The sequence below is a fragment of the Macaca fascicularis genome, chromosome 9 (genome assembly GCF_037993035.2).
Source record: "Macaca fascicularis isolate 582-1 chromosome 9, T2T-MFA8v1.1".
NCBI classification, from domain to species: Eukaryota; Metazoa; Chordata; class Mammalia; order Primates; family Cercopithecidae; genus Macaca; species Macaca fascicularis.
In genome coordinates this window covers 76,345,755-76,366,646 of record NC_088383.1, presented here as the reverse complement: position 1 = coordinate 76,366,646, position 20,892 = coordinate 76,345,755, and the positions used below count along the sequence as shown (strand labels likewise).

At 43.2% G+C, this 20,892-nt stretch overlaps 1 protein-coding gene across 1 annotated transcript in view; it reads left to right on the top strand.

The window, feature by feature from the left end:
* MACROH2A2 (macroH2A.2 histone) overlaps positions 1–20,892 on the top strand; it is a 59,207-nt gene that overhangs the window by 7,722 nt on the left and 30,593 nt on the right. The window contains exon 2 of the mRNA XM_045361073.2: positions 15,262–15,492. Within this exon, the coding sequence (XP_045217008.1) occupies positions 15,321–15,492 (172 nt within the window). The 5' untranslated portion in view covers positions 15,262–15,320. The remainder of the gene's footprint in view (positions 1–15,261; positions 15,493–20,892) is intronic.

Sequence of the window (20,892 nt, the reverse complement as noted above, 5' to 3'; positions counted from 1 at the left end):
TCTCTACTAAAAATACAAAAATTAGTGGGGCACAGTGGTGGGCGCCTGTAAACCCAGCTACTTGGGAGGCTGAGGCAGGAGACTCGCTTGAACCAGGGAGGCAGAGGTTGCAGTGAACCAAGATCACACCACTACACTCCAGCCTGGGTGACAGAGCCAGACTCTCTCTAAAAAAAAAAAAAAAAAAAAAAAAGAAAGAAAGAAAGAAAAAAGGACAGACAGCAAGAAAAACTGGGTAGGGAGGTGCAGGCAGAGGAAGGGATGGAGGAAGAGGGGTTCCAGAGCAGTCTGTTGTTCTAGTTTTGAGAGCAGACAACTGGCCCCACTGATGTACTCAGTTGCTCAGCAAACATGGATGTCTCTGGGAACCCCTGGTGGATTAGGCACACCTGCTGTCTGTTACTGGAACATTCACCCTAGCCCCTAAGAGCACTCCTGCACACGCCCGCTCCCATCAGGGATGCTCATCTTGGCCCAGACAAAGCCAGTGCCCTGCTCAGAGAAGTAAAGAAGGCGCTGCTTATAACAATAAACTGCATTACTAATTTGGATCTGTTAGATTTGCAGAAAACAAGATAGTTTGCCCACTGTTATGCTTGATAAAGAACTTATTTAAATTAAAAGAAAATATTGGTCAAGCTGGTCTCAGTGGCTCATGCCTGTAATCTCAGCACTTTGGGAGACTAAGGTGGGAATACTATTTGAACTTAGGATGTCAAGGCTGCAGTGAGCTATGATTGGGCCAGTGCACTCCAGCCTGGATGACAGAGACTCTGTCAAAAAAAAAAAAAGAAAGAAAGAAAGGAAAAAGAAAATATTGGTTTAAAGAAACCAGACTACTTTGTCTTTTTATGAAGGCCATCAGCATGTTAAATAAAGTTTATTCTTTCTCCCCGAAAGCAATTTATTCAATAAGAGCACGTGCTAAGGATTTTTCTTTCTTTCCCCTCCTCCCTTCCGAGATCCCAGTATAATTTTAAATATTGTTTATGGGAATCCCACTCTTTCTATTTGTCAAGCCTCAAAGAACAAAAAGACAAGAAGAGACCAGGCTGGGCCCAGTGAGGGTGTTTTTGTTTTGTTTTCTGTGAATGAATAGATTCAGGAAGGCAAACTGCTTCATTTTCTGGTTGACTTTCTTTAGGAATGCATTGCTAACTCAGATTCAAAGAAAACTAAAATTATTTTTACTCATTTCTCATCCAAGTACTACAGGTGGCCAAACATATTTTTATTAGAAAATAGCATAAGGCTAATAATAAAGAAACAAACTACGTTATAGATCAACAACTGCTGCTTTTCTCTTTTTTAAAACAACCATAGCTCAGGTTCAACAGAGACAACAAAACATGTTAAAATGTCTTAGTAGCCTGCAGTAGCAACAGAAATCCTAAATCAACCCCTTAAACCCTCCAACCTCTTGTCCCCAGCTCCTCTACAGTGACCACACATGTTCTGCCTCTGAATGACAAAGAATGTGCCGGCAGTTGAACTTCCCGCTCCATGACGTGACTTGAAATACTTTTTGAAAAGGGAATGATTTGTTATCCAATAGTATAATTTAAATAAATTGGATTAATGCTTGGTTCTAACATTCATGGTTGGTTAATTTGGTTAATTTGATCTGCGTGTCATTTTGATGAAATTGCATTTGATATAACCCTTTATGTTATAAATTGTTAATGTGCTTTAACATATATGACGATAAAATTATTGACTATTCTCATTCACTTAAAGGTGGCCTTGAAAGAAAATGGTTTGGAAAGTATTATACTATAATGATTTGCCCTTGGAGTTCATAAATGGAAGTGTAATAGAGCCAGTGATTTAGCTTGTGTTACTGAAAATGGTTTTTACAGCTACAAAATAATGCTAACAAACTATTATTATTTTAATACAGTACTTAGGGTAACATACCAAAATACAGTCAAAATCTATTAGATTTTTTTCATACCCTTTAAAATATATTTCAGTGTATAGTTAATATATTTATATTGAATCCCCTCCTTTCCTACCTAGTTTTGTTTTATTTCATCTCAATTTATTCTCCCAAAGGATTATTCTGAACTGACAAAGATGCTTCATTACAGTGTCTCCATCACTTTTCATAAATATTTACAATATAAAATATTCTGAAGCACAATACCACAGATTAGGGAAATATCATAGGGGATAAAAATGAATAAATTGAATAAATTTCAGCAATTTTAAAACAGTACACGAGTCCATTAGGGATGACACTGTGAATTTCATGTTCATGAAAACAATGTTTAAAGGTTTTTTAAAATTTCAATTCCATCATTAAAAAGCTCTAAGATCTCTTATTTCTAGATTTAAAATAATGTATGATGAAAGCACTTTGATTTGCATACTTCTGAAGAGAATGATCCCGAAAGAGTGCTTTAAAATAAGCTGACTTGTGATTCTAGATCCTTTGTCGAGGTGATTCATCGGTGCGACCGAACCCCACCTTTGACACCCTGGCCTGTAATTATAGCTCCCAATCCTCACATTACTGACTGCTCTCTTTTTTTCAAAACCTCCTTGCAGAAGCTTGACTATAGAAAAAAATGGTCATTTAAGTCAGGATGGTGTTGTATGTTCTCACCCATAGTGGGAGCTAAACTATAAGGGTACAAAGGCATCAGAATGACATAATAGACTTGGGGACTCAGGGGAAAGGTGGGAAGGGGGTGAAGGATAAAAGACTACGAATTGGGTTCAGTGCACCAAAATCTCACAAATTACCACTGAAGAACTTACTCATGTCACCAAATACCAATAAAAAAATTAACAAAAGCAAAATAAACAAACAAACAAATAAATAAATAATAAATAAATCAGGACTCTGGAGGTGTCTAATGGCCCACCTTGCTGGTTGGTAGAGGGTTTGTTGCAGCCCTCCACAGTTTACAAAATAAAAATAAAAATGTGGAGAAGCTGAGGTGTAAAATATGGCTCACTGTTTATCAGCTCCTTATACTTGAAAAAGAAAGTAGTTGAATAAAAAGAAAATATTGGTCTAAACACACCAGACTATTTTGTCTTTTGATGAAGGCCATCAGGGTGTTAAATAAAGTTCCCTGTTTCTCACCAAAAGCAACTCATTCAATCAGGGCACGTGCTGAGGGGTTTCCTTTCTTTCCTCTCCTCCCGTCTGGGATCACAGTACAATTTTAAATATTGTTTAGAGGAACCTCATATGCTGCAGTTGTGCAAATACAGACACACTGAGTTGGATTCTATTCTATTAAGGAGTCTTTATCGTCTCTTGATGCAAAATTTTATATTCTTCAATTATCTCAAGACCGGTTAGTTTTCAGTGACTCACCTGGTGATGAAGGTGATCTTAATTTTTTAACATGACATTATTACTCAATTATAAAACAGTTGAGCTGCTTCTCCTCAGCAGCATACTCATTTCAGGCTGATCCACAAATGAGTTTTGTTAAAATGTTAAAGTAAAATAACATTCTCAGTTTCCAGTTCAAAATGATGGACTGAGCACATGTACTTTCCTTCAAACCCCTCCTCTCCAGAGCCACAGAAATAATGGTAAAGAAGTACAAATAAAATAAACAATAACAAAGGGGTAGGGGCTGGTGGTGTTAGTTAACAGCAGGTGGGGGATTTCAAGAAATTGCCAGAAGACTGAAAGTGCATAAGAACATATGCACGTCACAGGGGAAGCCACAACTGAGAGTAAAAGCAAGAGGGAACTGCAGCGAAGGTGGGGAGGGTGAGAAGTGGGGACTCATTGAAGGTCTGTTTCCAGGACAGCTCCGTGAATTGTCCTTTCTCGCTCCTTTACTACTAGAAGAGTTTCCAGCAGTTTGGTATTTAGCCCTTAAGCTAACAATCTGAGAGTTCTTCTCTAAAGCAATCAAACAACTACAAGAGGCTGGGCATGGTGGCTCACGCCTGTAATCCCAGTATTTTGGGAGGCCGAGGCAGGCAGATCACCTGAGGTCAGGAGTTCAAGACCAGACTGTCGCACATGGTGAAACCCTGTCTCTTCTAAAAATACAAAAATTAGCCAGGCGTGGTGGCAGGCTCCTGTAATCCCAGCTATTCAGGAGGCTAAGGCAGGGAGAATTGCTTGAATCCGGGGGACAGAGGTTGCAATGAGCCAAGATTGTGCCACTGTACCCCAGCCTGGGTGACAGAACAAGACTCCATCTCAAAAAAAAAAAAAAAAAAAAAATTACAAAACTACAAGGCACACGTAGAATTTCTAGGATAAATATCACACCACAAAATAAAGCTCCCCACTCATTCTGGCATTTGGGGGTCCTCAGTTCCTAACTGGACACCCTAAAGCCATGCCTGCTAATGCGGTTTGTCTGTGTCCTCATCCACATCTCAACTTGAATTGTATCTCCCAGAATTCCCACATGCTGTGGGAGGGACCCAGGGGGAAGTAATTGAATCATGGGGGCCGGACTTTCCTATGCTATTCTCCTGATAGTGAATAAGTCTCACGAGATCTGATGGGTTTATCAGGGGTTTCTGCTTTTGCTTTCTCCTCATTTTTCTCTTGCCGCTGCCATGTAAGAAGTGCCTTTTGCCTCCCGCCATGATTCTGAGGCCTCCGCAGCCATATGGAACTGTGAGTCTAATGAAACCTCTTTTTGTCCCCAGTTTTGTGTGTGTATTTATCAGCAGTGTGAAAATGAACTAATACAACTAACTAGTTCCTAACTGGACACCCTAAAGCCATGCCTACTAATTGGCATGCCCTGCACACACACCCAGAGGTCCCAAACAGGAAGCATGCTCACCAAACAATGGTTGAAGAATTGAAGAAAGCTCTTCTATCTGCCTGTAATCATCAACCTTGTCCTTCATTCTTTTTTTTTTTTTTTTTTTTGAGACAGAGTCTCACTTTCTCGCCCAGGCTGGAGCACTTAAAAAAGGATCGTTGCAGTGGCAGGACCTTGGCTCCCTGCAACCTCCACCTCCCAGGTTCAAGTGATTCTTGATTCTCCTGCCTCAGCCTCCTGAGTAGCTGGGATTACAGGCATGCACCACCACGCCCAGCCAATTTTTATATTTTTAATAGAGGCAGGGCTTTGCCATGTTGGCCAGCTGGTCTCGAACTCCTGACCTCAAGTTATCTGCCCACCTCGGCCTCCCAAAGTGCTGGGATTACAGGCATAAGCCACTACGCCCGGCCTTGTCCTTCATTCTTAAATGCAAATGCATAACCAAAGATCACCAGACATTTAAGAAAAGCCTACATGAAAGTAAAAGATGAAAATCAATCAATCAATCAATATAACAACTGCCTGATAAAATAATTTAGAGGACAGAAGATAAATTTAACACATTCTAATTAGTTTCAGAGAGATTTGAAGACATGGTACAAACATAAAAGTACAGGATGCTGTAAAAAAGGAATAATCTGAGAACAAAAAGAGCTCTTGGAAATTAAAAATATGATTACCAAAATTAGATAAAGACTGAAGAAAAAATAGAAGAAAAAAGATAAGAGACTTGGACTATTAATCCAGGAGATCCAATACCTGGTTTATAGGAATCTCAGTAAGAGACAAAGAAAGGGGGTATAGAGAGAAATAAAGAAATTGGCAGTGGGTTGAGTGGGGAGGGATAATCAGAGACATAATGGAAAAAAAATTACATGTTATAAAAGTCTTAAGTTTTCAGGTTGAACCAAGTTATTGACAAACGCTGAGCAGGATAAAGGCGGCTTGGCAATGACTTCAAAATATTGAAGCAAAATGATTTTGACACTAAAAATGATAATACTCTACTAAATGATAACCTAAAGATAATTCAAGTAAGATAGTTCTGTTTCTGAAAGAAAGCAAAGTTTAGGCCAGATGTGGTGGCTTATGCCTTTAATGCCAGCACTTTGGGAGGCTGAGGCGGGAGGATCACTTGAGGCCAAGAGTTCACAGGCGGGAGGATCACTTGAGGCCAGGAGTTCAAGACTAGCCTGGGCAACATAGTGAGACCCCATCTCTACAGAAAAATTAGCTGGGTGTGGTGCACACCTATAGTCCTAGCTATTCAGGAGGCTGAGGTAGAGGATTGCTTGAGCCCAGGAGGTCAAAGCTGCCGTGAGCCGTGATTATACCATTATACCACTGTACTCCAGCTTGGGTGACAGAGCAAGACTCTGTCTCAAAAAAAGAAAGAAAACAAAGTTTACTTCCCTGTCCTGTTTCTGAAGAGTTACATCAGGTGGATACCAACAAAACAAGGGAGAAAACCAAGAAAGAGGAAGTCATAGGGCCAAGGATGAACAGAGAAGATAGGTCCCAGAAAGACCAGTCCCAGGAGGACCGCTGGCTAAAACAACTCCCATTCCAAACTAGAGCTGGAGGTCAGAGGGCTTTGAGAATAACCCCTCTGCAAACGGTTCTCTGGGAAGAACAGGGTCTCTACAAAGAACAATATGATTGAGAAGCTGAGTGATTTTGAGGACATGGTAAAGGAACATCTTTTGTCAACACAGAAAAATATGGTCCACGTTCCTATTTGTGGATTCTGTATTTGTGAATTTGCCTACATGCTAAAATGTATTTGGAACCCCCAAATCAATACTTGCGGCACTTTCATGGTCATTCTAGGACATGCACGTGCACAGAGCAGCAAAACATCTTAGTTGCCACAAGCATACCTTCCCAGCAGAGGTTGCACCACGTGACTGCCTTCTTGTTTCAGCTCACACTGCAACCAAGTGCCCTTTCCATGCCCTATTTAGTGCCATGTTTTTCGCATGTTTGTGCTTTTTGTTGGTGATTTTGCTGTTTAGAATGGCCCCCAGGTGTCGTGCTGAAATGATGTCTAGCATTCCTAAGTGCAAGAAGGCCATCATGTGCAAGCTTCCTTCTGGCACGTGTTACAGTGCTGTTGGCCGGGAGCTCGATGTTAATGAGTCAACAGTATCTATTAAACAAGGTGTCTTAGAACACAAATACACATAAAACAAGGTTAAGTATTGATTAGTTGATGAAATGTTGTGACCAGAGGCTTGTAGGAGCCTAACCCTGTATTTCCCCTAAGAGCAATTTTTCAGTTTTCGCTAATTCTGTGTTTCTGACTACTTTATAGAACATAACTACCCCACATATTGAGAATCAACTATAGTTAATAACTTCAGAGTTAGAGAGGAAGCTATACAAGAAAGACGAGGTCCAAATGTGAAGCCCCAGAAAACGTGGAATGCTTTTGAACATCAGGTTTTCAGGAAAAAAAAAAAAAAATCATCTTGACATGAGGACTCAAGGATTCCAATGCTGGACCACAAAGAAGAAACTATGTTGGTAGCATCACACTTGATTCTGCAGAAAATATTTACAAATGTGACAAGCACTATACTCAGTTCTGCGGGGAACAATATTTAGAAAGTCTTAACCATGCAAATGGAGTTTAACTTTCAAAATAAATCTAGAGTCAAAATGTGAATGATTTTATTGTGATTATAGAATAAAATATATATGTTATGAACTAGGATGATAGCAAGTATAGAAGACAGAAGTAGAGCTTAGGGAGGTGATGTAGAGAGGAGAGGACCAGGGAAAGATTAGGGCACTTACTTCCTCGTCTCATATGATGATGACATGAGAGATAATCCCCAAAGTTGATGAAGTCAGAAATAGAGATTGGAGTATACAGTATTACTTCAAGTTTCCAAGGCAATCAGTGGAGGAAATAAAACTGAAAAAATAACTGTCAACAATTGAAAAGGGAGGAGGAAGGTGGGTTAAGGTCTCATCCTTCTTCGGCACAGATAGAGACTGTCTAAAAATGAAAATAGATCAAGAAGTGGAGGTATAAGCATGAGAGTTTTGGAGGTAGCCACCAGAACTGAAATTAACCCTCGTTGCCTGTACTTGTCTCTCTAAATGAGATCAATGCGTGAGAAACTGTTGCTCTTCATTTTATACGTTTTGGTTCCTTTTTGCTTTTTCTTTTTTCTTTTTTTTTTTTTTTTTTTTTACTATGTGCAAATATTCCTTAGATTTAAAGATAAACTCAAAATATTTAAATAATTTCTTTAACTTTCTTATTTTCCTTGCTTCAGGGTAACCTTGAGCAAGTCACAAGAATAGGTTTAAGCTTGTTGGAGGTGGGCCCTCACATAGAAATTCCCTCACTTTCTCAGAGTTCTTAGTGTCTCCAGCGTGTTCTTGATACCACTAGGGCAGAGGAAACGCCTGCCTGTTCCATTTATGAAGTGTTTAGGCCCAGACAACTTAATAAGTATTCATGTTCTAACATTGTACTAGCCATTTGGGAAAATAATACACATGAATTAAAAGGTAAAAGTATTTTTATTCTGTTCTTAAATAACCACAATGAACTACAAATACGATGCATACAGCTGTTGGGCACTGCACAGATACCCAGACCTTGGAGTCAGATTGGACACTACCACCCTCATTTTCTGTTCTGTATTGACTTTCACCCAACACTTACTTTTAATCACAACAACAGCCAAAAACCCAGCTTTGAAAGAAAAAAAATGGGCATCACCGAAAGGAACATAGTGCACCCTACTGTTGAAACTGAACCATCGGGAGCTGGTAGTGGTGGGGTCCCACAGAGGCCAACTATGGCTGTATTCAAGGGAAAGCTGAAACCTTCCTGCGGTGCTTCTGCACAGTTTGGGAACCGTGGCTCCGACATCTATTTGAAACTTCATTTGGGTCTGTCAGGCAACTTCACTGGAAAATATTGGAGGACAAGGGTCATGTAAATTTAACAACATCTAATATAGTTTCTTGTTCAATAATAAATGCTCCATAAATACTGTCTTACATTGAATCTATGATGGTATCGATTGCAAGATGCATACTGACTTCTAGAGACAGTAAAATGTTAAAAAATAAAAGTGCATCATAAAATCAGTGAAATACGGTAGTTATTTGAATAGTCTGGTGTGAGTTTATTGCCCGTGTCTGAGTCAATGCTGCAATTTCATATTTACCCGGTGTTATATATAAAATCTAAACTGTCGGTGTTGTTATGGGCTTAAAAGCCAAACCTAAAAATAAATCCTGAAACAACAGCATCTGAATATGCCCTCTTCCCCAGCACACACAAGACCAACGATGTGCCTGCAGTTGCTGTGCTCCTGGGGGTTGGGGGGAACAAGCCAGGAGCCCCACATTCTCGCTCTTCTTCTCTGAGTCTGGAGTTTTACCTCCCTGTTTCTCACCGTTAACATGCTTGAAATGCTCTGATCCTCTCTACGAGTAATTATAAGACTGTTTACCTTGGTCTTTCTGCTTTGAAAGGACAGGTACATTGCAGATCCAGGGTTTGTCTGGTTTCCTCTATATCCCACATGTGTCTGGGAAGATGGGGCCATCTGAACAGAGCCGCGTGGCCTCCAGGGATTGCCCACACGGTGTCTCTGAGCACACCAAGAGCTGCATCCAGCCATATTCGCTCTCCAAATGTGTAAACTTAGTATATCATAGTCCTTAAGTTTTGCCTAATGAGAGCGAAATTGTCTTATAGCAGAAAATTTGTTTCCTTCAGGCTAATACTTAAATGTAAACATTAAGTATTCTCCTGAAGGAAACAAATTTTCACCTTGCAGTGGTTCTTTTTAGACAGTAGGCCTACACCGAGACTCCAATTCCCAGGATGTGGATAAAAACCCATTCAAGTTTTTGACTCCTGACTTCCCAAGACGGAACAGAGTTAGAGGAAAGGGTGGCCTGGTGAAAGAAGGAAGTTCAGGGTTATAATTTATCATAACTACAGGCATAATCCAGCACAGGCTTTGGGGAGAGGTGGTCTTTAGAAAGCAAGGTCTTCTCTGGAGTGGCCCCAGAGGCTCAGCACTTCGTGCTGTCGGTGGGCTCTGATAGATGTAACATGTCAGCTCCATCAGCCCCTCCTTGCTTCCCCTAGGGATTCCTGGATGTGCTCTAATTCTTACTGTCCGTGTGCAGGGGCCTCACAGCCCTGAGTCCCCAAGAGGGTCTGGGAGATAGGTGCCTGGCTGCTTAAATTCTGCACAAGACCTAAAAAGACGGGTTTGGCAGGCGTGGAGAACTCTCCAGTCCTGCTTAAAATACATATGTAAGTCAATCCGTCTCACACTTAGAATTCAGATGGAGCTGCATCCCCTACCCAGGGGGATTTCCTCTAAGGCCCTCACCTAGAGGGAAGTCTGGAAGCCACAGAGAGAAAACCTTGTTATAAAGTACCATATTTGGGATGATTCTTACATTTAGGGACTTTTTTACAATGTGCAGGTGGTATGTTTCTCTACTTGTTCCTACTTTGATTTTCCTTACGTGGCTCTTTTATCTTCCTGAGTGTTGGGTTTTGTTTGTTTTTGAGATGGAGTTTCACTGTTGTTGCCCAGACAGGAGTGCAGTGGTGCAGTCTCGGCTCACTGCAAACTCCACCTCCCGGGTTCAAGTGATTCTTTTGCCTCAGCCTCCAGAGTAGCTGGGATTACAGGCGCCCACCACCACGCCCAGCTAATATTTTGTATTTTTAGTGGAGTCAGGGTTTCATCATGTTGGCCAGGCTCAAACTCCTGACCTCAGGTGATCCACCCACCTTGGCCTCCCAAAGTTTAGGGATTCCAGGCGTGAGCCACCACACCTGGCCTCTTCATGAGTGTTTTAGGCATCTATGCCCTGAAGTCACTTGCTTTTTTTCTACTCCTAGTCCTAAGTTCCAATTTTTAGGGCAATTTGTGACTTCTCTTGACAGCTAATAGTGGGAAAGTCCCTAGATAGCTTTATCCTGCACACCTAGTCATTCTCTGGTTGTTTTGTTTGAGGAAAGTGTGTGTGTGTGTGCGTGTGTGTGTCTGTGTGCGCATGTGCGTGTCTGTGTGTGTGCACATGCACGGGGGTGTCCCTGCCCTTGTGATGTTTGTACGTCATGCAGCATTCTCTGGTGGAAGCATGGTAGGGAGAGATTAAGACCAGCCAGCACACACCATATTCACAGAGCACATCCACCCTGTGATGGGCTTTTCAGGTGGTTTTCTTGACAACCAGACTTACTAATCATCCTCCAATCCCACTTACCATTAACTGAGAAAAGCACATAATTGGCTTAGGAGAGTCACTAATGCAACTTCATGAGCCTGTGTAGGCTCTTAAGTCTTTAGAACCTACTGCTTACAGAGCCTAAGCTTCTCTACCAAAATCGTTGAAAACTACCTTTCAGAAAAATCAGGATGTTTAAGAGCAGAACAACTGTAAGGATGTTAGACACCTCCCCTGTTTTACAGATGAGGCCACTGCGGTCCAAACAAATAACTTATGAAGCTCAAATAACTACAGTCATGCATTACTTAACGAAAGGGGTACATTCTGAGAAATGCATCGTTAGGTGATTTTGTCATTGTGCAAACAGCATAGAGTGGACTTCACAAACCTAGATGGTACAGCCTCCTGCACACCTGGCCTATAATCATATGATCTGTTGCTTCTGGGCTACAAACCTGCTCAACATGTTACCATACTGAATACTGCAGGCAATGGTAACACAATGGTAAGTTTTTGTGTCTAAACTTAGAAAAGGGACAGTAAAATACAGTATAAAACGTAAACAGTAGTACACATGTATAGGGCACTTGCCATGAATAGAGCTTGCAGGACTAGCTCTATACTTGCAGAAGTACTCTGGGTGAGTCAGTGAGTGAGTGAGAGATGAGTGAATGTGAAGGCCCGGGACATTATCGTCCACTAGTGTAGACTTTATACCGTACATGTAAGCTATACTACATTTAAAAGACAATATTTTCCTTAATAATAAATTAGCCTTATCCAATAATAAATTATCCAATAATAAATTAACCTTAGCTTACTGTAATTTTTTTACTTGATAAACTTTTTAACCTTTTTAAACTTTTGACTCTTGTAATAACACTTAGCTTAAAACACAAATACATTGTACAGCTACACATATTTTCCTTCTTTATAGTCTTTATAAGCATTTTTCTATTAAAAATTTTTTTTTAACTTTTTAAACTTTTGTTAAAAAAAAAAATAAGACACATACACATTAGCCTAGGCCTACATAGAGTCAGGGTCATCAATAACACTGTCTTCCAGCTTCATGTCTTGTCCACTGGAAAATCTTTAGGGACCATAACACGCATGGAGCTGTCATCTCCTGTAATAATAATGCCTCCTTCTGGAATACCTCCTGAAAGACCTGTTTGAGGCTGGTTTACAGTTAACCTTGTTTTTAATAAGTAGAAGGAGTACAGCAACATAGTCATTTGTTGTCAAGTATTATATACTATACATAATTATAGGTGCTAGACTTTTACATGACTGGCAGCACAGTAGGTTTGTTTACATCAGTGTCACCACAAACACACGAGTAAGGCATTGTGCTATGCCGTTAGGATGTCACTAGGTTGGCCGGGTGCTGTGGCTCACACTTGTAATCCCACCACTTTGGGAGGCTGAGGAGGATGGATCACTTGAGGTCAGGAGTTCGAGACCAGCCTGGCCAACATGGTGAAACCTCGTCTCTACTAAAAATACAAAAATTTACAGGCGTGGTGGTGCACGCTGATAGTCCCAGCTACTTGGGAGGCTGAGGCAGGAGAATCGCTTGAACCCAAGAGACAGAAGTTGCAATGAGCCGAGATCATACCACTGCACTCCAGCCTGGTGACAGAGCAAGATTCCTTCTCAAACAACAACAAGGAAGATGTCACTAGGTCATAGGAATTTTTCAGCTCCGTTATGATCTTATGGGACCACCGTCATATGTGCAGTCATTGTGGGGTGCATGACTGTAGTTATGTAGAAGTGGCACTATGCCCAGGACTTCCTGTTCCCCAGTCCTGGGCTCTTTCCACTATAGCAAGAGGACCTCCATTTAGAGCCCCACAACCCAGCTAGCAATGCTGTCTGTTTCCCCTCTTTCGTGCTACAGTGCTAACAGCAGGCCCTCCACACGTTTACCTAACACATAGTTGCTTGCTTCCTCAAAGAGAAAACCCCTACAAGTGGATTTATGACAGTGAACAGCCACAGACAGCAGCAGCACAGCAAATGTGGGAGATCTTGTTTCTTCCAGATGAAGAAACAACAACGTGATAAAACAACATGACAACATTGTCTGATCCCTGGGCCTTGTGGTCAGAGAGATAATAGTCTAAGGCACTTCTCTCATCCTTGCTTGTACCTAACTGATGAATAGCTACATCCTTTGGTGGCAAAACGACATATAAAATATAAAATAGGGTAGTAGTAAATACATATGAGCATTTTAAATAATGTATATGAAGTATATACTAAAATGCCCCAAACTTGAATCATTCACCTCAGGGACAGGTGAGCGTTGAGAAAGGGGTTTGTTGCTAATTTCAGAGCTTTAGTATAGTCTCCTTGGTCGTAATGGAGTTATCAGATGCTTTAGAAAATTGAAATCTGTTCACTCTTTCACCTAGATTAAGTAAATCCCGGTTTTGTATCTATTTCATATTAGCCAAGCATTCATTTAGTACCTTCTTCTGTCATACATTTAGCAACTTCCTTGGACCCTCCTTTCCTTTGCCATCTTGCCTGTTGGTATGATGACCTAACCAGGATCAATGGATAGAACCAACTTAAATTTGTTCCTGACTTTCTCATTTTTCATCTCCAGAGGAAACAGCCCCTGAGAACGCCATTGACCTTGGGGAAGAGAGCTTTGATATATTAACACATTTCCTAGAAAATGTCATTTTCCTTTTCTTTGCTGCTGACCGTTTGTCCCTTGTAATTTGCTTTTACTTACTGAAGATTATATTCCATTTGTCGGTTACTCTGTCAACCAGCAGATCGAGCCCACCCAAGATCTACTACAATTTTCTAGATTGCAGGTGGGCTTACAAATACTCCGTCCAGGAATATGTAATTATTTTATCTTCACACAAAAGATAGCTTCCTTAAGCAACAGTGAATATTTGTCTCTTAATTCCTTGTGCTGAATTCACCTCTTCGTGCTGACTGTGAAGTTCCTCCCCAAAATCAACCTGGATTCCCCATTCCAAGGAACAGAAGCTCAGGCTGCATTATGGCTTTTCATTTGATATGTTTGCATACCACACATATTCAGTAAAACTGCCTCTTCTGGCCTGTTTCCATTTCTAAGAGTGCTACATTATTGCATGATTTAGAAAAGTGTCTGAGAAATATGCCTCAGCTCTCAGTTATGTCTGTCAAACCTGGCTGATATGGTTTGGCTGTGTCCCCACCCAAATCTCATCTTGAATTGTAGCTCCCATAATTCCCACATGTTGTGGGAGGGACCCAGTGGGAGATGATTGAATCATGGCATGGTTTCCCCTGTACATTCTCGTGGTAGTGAATAAGTCTCACGAGATCTGATGGTTTTATAAGGGGTTTCCCCTCTCACTTGGCTCTCATTCTGTCTCGTCTGCTGCCATATAAGACATGCCTTTCACCTTCCACTATGATTGTGAGGCTTCCCCAGCCACGTGGAAGTGTGAGTCCATTAAACCTCTTTTTATTTGTAAATTACCCAGTCTCGGGTATGTCTTTATTAGCAGTGTGAGAACAGACTAACACACTAACCATTATAATGGGCAAAGTCATATAAGCCAAGAGGTATTGTATTAGTTTTCTTATTGTTGCTGGAACAAATTACCCCAAACTTAGTGATTTAAAACAATACAAATTTATTCTCTTATAGTTCAGGGGTCAGAGGTCCAAAATTAGTCTTACTGGGCTAAAGTCAAGGTGTCAGCAGGACTAATTCCTTCTGGTGGCTTTGAGGGGAAAATCCTTTTCCTTCTGTTCTCACATCTCTTACTGCCCACTCTGACCCCCTGCCTCCATTTTCTAAGGAGGCTGGCAGTTACATTAGCCCCACCCAGATAATCCAAGATAACCTCCCCATCTCAAGACCCTTAGCTTAATCCCATCTGCAAAGTCTCTGTCATATAAGATAACGGTCACAGATTCTGGGGATGAGGAAATGGACATCTTTGGGGATCATTGTTCAGCTGACCACAGGATTGAGACCTCCCTATTCAGTGACAGTTTTCTGTGGCCTTTCCTCTTGAGGTCGGGCTGCCTTGGTGGGGGACGGATGTTTGTGGGTGAGCTTGCCCATGCCCTTCAGAGACCCCATGCCTCCTGCACCTGCAGTGGCAGCCAGGTTTCAGCTGCCTCCCTGGGGCAGTCAGAGGTGTCACAGTGGTACCCAAGGGCCATGCCACTGTGCCCAAGATGTTTGCCAACTACCCTTCCTCAACTCTGTCTTCTTTCCCTTTTTCCTTTTCAGCATTGTGTTAGTGCCGGGAGGCCACTGTGTCAGCAAGCTGAGAGGGAAACTGAGGCAAGATGTCGGGCCGGAGCGGGAAGAAGAAAATGTCCAAGCTGTCCCGTTCAGCCAGGGCAGGTGTCATCTTTCCAGTGGGGAGGCTGATGCGTTATCTGAAGAAAGGGACGTTCAAGTACCGAATCAGCGTGGGCGCCCCTGTCTACATGGCGGCAGTCATTGAGTACCTGGCAGGTAATGAGGACACGCAAAGGAGACTGCCTGCTCCCAGGTCCCCACCCTCCCCTGGGTCCCCCTCTCAGGCTGGGGAGGGATGCTCCAAATTGCCTTGTGGCTGGCTCAAGGCTACTGTGGGTGGTGACAGGGTTGCAACTGGCCTGCTTGGCTAAAATCAACTTCTGCAGACTTTAGGGGAGAGAAAAGTGCATAGGAAGGACAGGTGATCAGCATGGAAGGCAGAGAACCCACAATCAAGTAAGTGGCCCTCCTAGACCAGTCCTGCAAAAGGTGCGTCTTACTTTAAGCAAATGCAATATATAAATATCTAAGCTCCTGAAGAAAATAAACTGCAGGGAGAATGGGGGAGTTGATATTCATTTTGTAAAAGGGAGTCTTTTTACATCAAATTGCTCATTAAACATCAGTTTTCCTGGTATATTTAAACTAGGACTCAGTGTCCATAAATAACATTTATCTGATCATCAAAAGCATCTTTCGGGTGCTGCCATGAAGCCGATGTAATGTTCTAATTTCGTTCTCCTTCACTGAGGTGATTCTCATCTAATAGGGGTGCACAGAAAATAGTTTCCCAGATTTGTTGTTAAAGTTAATTTTTTTACTGAAAGATGAGATTTTGCTGTGTGTGTTCTTTATCTTAGTAACTTTCTCTTTAGCTTTTTTGTTGTTGTTCTCTTATGTCATAGTTAAACAGAAACCAAACTTTACAATATCGGGGTGCTTTTCAGAAATATTTACAAATAAAATATATAAATATATATATACAATAAGTGTGATTTAGTCCCTTGTTGGGTAATAGCCATGAGCAACAATGTCTCTGACTTTGCCCAAGGTTAACAAATTCCCTAGACACCAAGGTTAAGTTCCTTGGGAATTCTGCCAGGTTAAAAAGCAAACCTCCCCAAACAGTCTAACACTGGGGAGGCAAGTCTCACTGCATGAAATCCTCTGGGCTGTGGCAGGGCTGGTCCTCTCTTCTGTCCCCAGGTTCCTCTTTTCTGCTGGTTTTTCCTTTCTAGATGCTCAGTCCTGCCCTGCCCTCTTAGTCCCCATCGCTCACCAACCAACATTGATTGGTGAAAGGTTTTCCTTGATCCATGCATGGAAATGTCCTCCCCACAGAGCTTCCACCAGGCAGACCTTTGCATCATGAGTCTTCCTCTTATGAAATGAAAGCCTTGCTCCTGAGCTAAAAGTCCTTCCCTCCTTTAGGAGGTTGGGGAAAGCTGGAGGACTCTGAAAAGCAGTGCTTTTCAAAGTGGGATCACCCAGGGATCTTGTTGACAAGGGCAGGGTGGGCCCTGAGACGCCATTCCTCAAGCTCCCAGGTGATACTGATGCTGCTGGTCCAGGGACCCCACGTTGAATAGCAAGATTGTAGCCAATCTTTTAATTTCAAGCCAAAAGATGTAGGGAATGCTTGTTTAAAATGCAAGTTCCCACCAGGCATGGTAGCTCACACCTATAATCCCAGCACTTTGGGAAGCTGAGGCGGGTGGATCACCTGAGGTCAGGAGTTCGAGACCAGCCTGGCCAATATGGTGATACCCCATCTCTACTAAAAATACAAAACTTAGCCAGGCATGGTGGCAGCTACTGGGGTTATAGGCCTGTAATCCCAGCTACTTGGGAGGCTGAGGCAGGAGAATCGCTTGAACCCAGGAGTTAGAGGTTGCAGTGAGCTGGGATCACACCATTGCACTCCAGCCTGGGCGACAGAGAGAGACTCCATCTCAAAAAATAAAATAAAATAAAATACAATAAAATGCAAGCTCCTGGATACACTCTCAAAGGGTCTGATTCACTGGATCTGGAGTGAGGCCAAGGAATCTGATAGGAAAACCTCCGAGCTGAGGGAGGGAGAGAGCAGACTCTGAGAAGGGTTTATGAAGCTTTAAAACCTGGTAGGTGTGTGTCACTTACTGAAACTGGAAGACACTGAGTAACTCAAAGATCCCACAGCTTTCAAATGGGGAACTAGGACTCCCCCAGGGCCCTCGACCTCGAGCCACGCAGTTTTGCTGTGCTACACTGCCCCAATGTTTGTGTGATGAAAACAGGCAAAAGTCTAATCCAGTGCATATACAAAATTTGGCCTTTGGAATCCCTGGCATCTCTGTTAGTCTTTTGTTCAGATGTGTGAGATAAACGAAGCTTACCTCTCCCTGTTCGTTCATCCATTCAAAGAGCATTTGTTGAGCCTCTCCACGCCAGCGCATACAGTGAGTCCTTAGGCAGAGTTCCTGCAATAGAATTGGGCCATTTATACGGCGAGTTGAATGTGGAGAGGATGAACACCTGCAAGGGTGCCATTGCCAAAGTCCTCCTGCCCCAGCCAGTCCCAGTGTCCAGACCATCCTGGGCCACATAGAGGAGGAGAAGGTGACATTGATCTCCTGAGGCCCAGGCCTGTCCTCTGTGTCCTTTCCCTCCCTTCTTTGTGCCTTTTCTCTCCTCCAAAGGCAGGCAGGCACGGAGAGAGTGCAGGCTCAGATGTCGTTTCCAATCGGAATGACTCATCCACCAGCTCTGTTACCCTAACCTCTCTGAGCTCCAGGTGTTTCCAGAACTAGCTCATTTAACCTCATTCAATGAGCTAATACGTGTAAAACACCTGGCGTATAGGATGCACTCAATAAATGGTAATTCTTCTCCTCCCCCCTCTATTAAGAGCTGATAAAATCATTCAGGACAAAGTATAAATGACTAATTCCATTAAGGTGGTATATTTTCAGGCTGAATTTACATTTTAATGAGACAAGGCGTTGTAATCCAAAGGAATGAATCATATTAGTGGAATTGCAAGCTACTGTTGAGTAAGTGACATGGGGAATTTTTGTCTGTTTTTTGGTTTATTTGTTTGGTTTTTAAAGAGGTATCCATTGATTCTGTTTAGGGAAGGGGAGTCAAAATGTGGAAGCCTCCTGTCACCCTTGAAATGACTTCCACATTCGTGAAACAAATCTAGACTGAGTGCCTCGTTTGAATCAGGTCTTGAAGATACAGCAGAAAACCAGCTAACTTGGTCCTGCCCATTGCTGGACTTAGAGCCCAGTGAGGAGGACAAGAAGGAAATGCCTCACAATAAGATCAGGTGCTGTCGGGCAGGGAATGAGAGGAACTTTGGGAAGTGCGGGTTGGGGGAAGGGCCGCCTAATCTAATGTAAGCATTGTTAAGACCAAAACCAGGTTGTCAACCCTGCATTTCTTGCATCGATTGATTTCAAATCCTGATGCCTGGGTCCCACCCCCAAGAGATGCTGGAGTATTTTCTGTGCATCAGGATTCTTAAAAGTTCCCCCAAATGATTCTGATGAGCAGCCAGGTGGGGAAGGGAGTCAGCCAGATTCAGATGGGGGGTGGTGAACTAGGGGAAGATAGTAAAGGAGGTTGAGAATAATGGAGAAGATTCCAAGTTTAAAAGAGTGTGTGGCCCTTCCTAATGTGCCTGCAGCAGAGCTTGGGAATGGGAGGAGTGAGAGATGAAATGGGGGCAGGGCAGCAGGCGCTAGACTGTGATGGCCCTTGAAGGCCACGTTGAGGGTTCACACGCGCGCGCGCACACACACACGCACACACACACAGCAGAGGAGGCATCGAAGGGAGGTGGCAGCATCTGTGGGGCATCACTCTGGCTTTAGGAGAACAGTTGTCAAGGAGCAAGATCAGATTCCAGGAGACCAGTGGAGTTGTTTTAGTGTCACTTTGTAAAGAACTGACAGTGGCCAGGACCAAGGGTACAGTGGGGATGGTGAGAAGAAATGGAAAATCTGGGAGCTCTCTGGAGGGTGGAGTCAGCTCCGCTCCATAATGGATTGGATCCACAGGGAGGGGCATCAAGGATGACATGAATCTTGCAGGCGTGGACTAGCTACTTTCTCTCAGGCCACACTCCCATTGGGTGAGAAGTAGAATGAGGTGTGGACTTGGAGACAAGAGGAGCAGGGAATGGGTAAAAGAAGTCTGGCCAGCCGGGTGTGGTGGCTCACAACTGTAATCCCAGCACTTTGGGAGACCAAGGTGGGCAGATCACCTAAGGTCGGGAGTTCGAGACCAGCCTGACCAACATAGAGAAGCCTCGTCTCTACTAAAAATACAAAATTAGCCAGGCATGGTGGCGCATGCCTGTAACCCCAGCTACTCGTGAGACTGAGGCAGGAGAATCACTTGAACCCAGAAGGCAGAGGTTGTGGTAAGCCAAGATCGTGCCATTACACTCCAGCCTGGGCAACAAGAGCAAAACTCCGTCTCAAAAAAAAAAAAAAAAGTCTGGCCAAGAGGAAGGAGGAGAGAGAGCAAAGCAGCTAGTGGATGGAGAATGGTACCTGTAGCTGAAGTAGGGAGCAATGGGTGAGAACCAGGCGGCAGCAGGAGGGGCTCAGTTTGGGACCTGTTGAGCTTTGGTGTCTATAAGATGTCCAAGAGGGCTGGGCAGAGTGGCTTATGCCTGTAATCCCAACACTTTGGGAGGCCAAAGTGGCAGGACCACTTGAGTCCAGGAGTTCCAGACCAGCTTGAGCAAGATGGTGGGCAAGATTTCTCTACAAGAAATTTAAAAATTAACCAGGTGTGTGCCGGGCGCGGTGCCTCACACCTATAATCCCAGCACTTTGGGAGGTCAAGGCGAGTGGATTACCTGACATCAGAAGTTCGAGACTAGCCTGACCAACATGATGACACCCCATCTCTACTAAAAATACAAAAATAAACCGGGCATGGTGGTGCATGCCTGTAATCCCAGCTACTTGGGAAGCTGAGGCAGAAGAATCACTTTAACCCAGAAGGTGGAGGTTGCAGGGTGTGGTGGTATGTTCTGAATAGTCCCAGTTGCTAGGGAAGCTGAGGTGGGAGGATTCTTTGAGCTCAGGAATTCGAGGCAGCAGTGAGCTATGACTGCACCACTGCACTCCTCAGCCTGGGCGACCACGCAAGGCCTTGTCTCTCAAAAAATAAAAATAAAAATAAAAAAGATGTCCAGAAGAGCAGAGTGGATAGAAATGCTGGATCCCAGGCCTGAACCTAGATTCTGGTTCTGCCACGTATCAGCTATGAACCCTCAGGCTCATTGCTTTACCACTCATGATGTTATTGTGAGGATTACATAAAATAATGCATGAAAAGTGGTTAGCACCGCTCAGCACACGTGAGCAACTCCATCCATGTGGCTGTTACTGTTACTGAGTGAAGACCCCCTGGTGTGTCGGCAGCTCAGGAGGGAGCTGTGGGCAGGAGGTTCACATCGGTGTGTTAAGGCAGTGGAAGTGAGCGAGGTCACCCAGAGAGAGCGCAGGACCCAGCATGAGCGACACCAGTGTGCACGGTGGGCCAGGGAGAGGGGGAAAGGATGGCAAAGGAGGCTGAGGAAAGCCAGAGGGTAAGGAGGAAAGATGTGAGCAT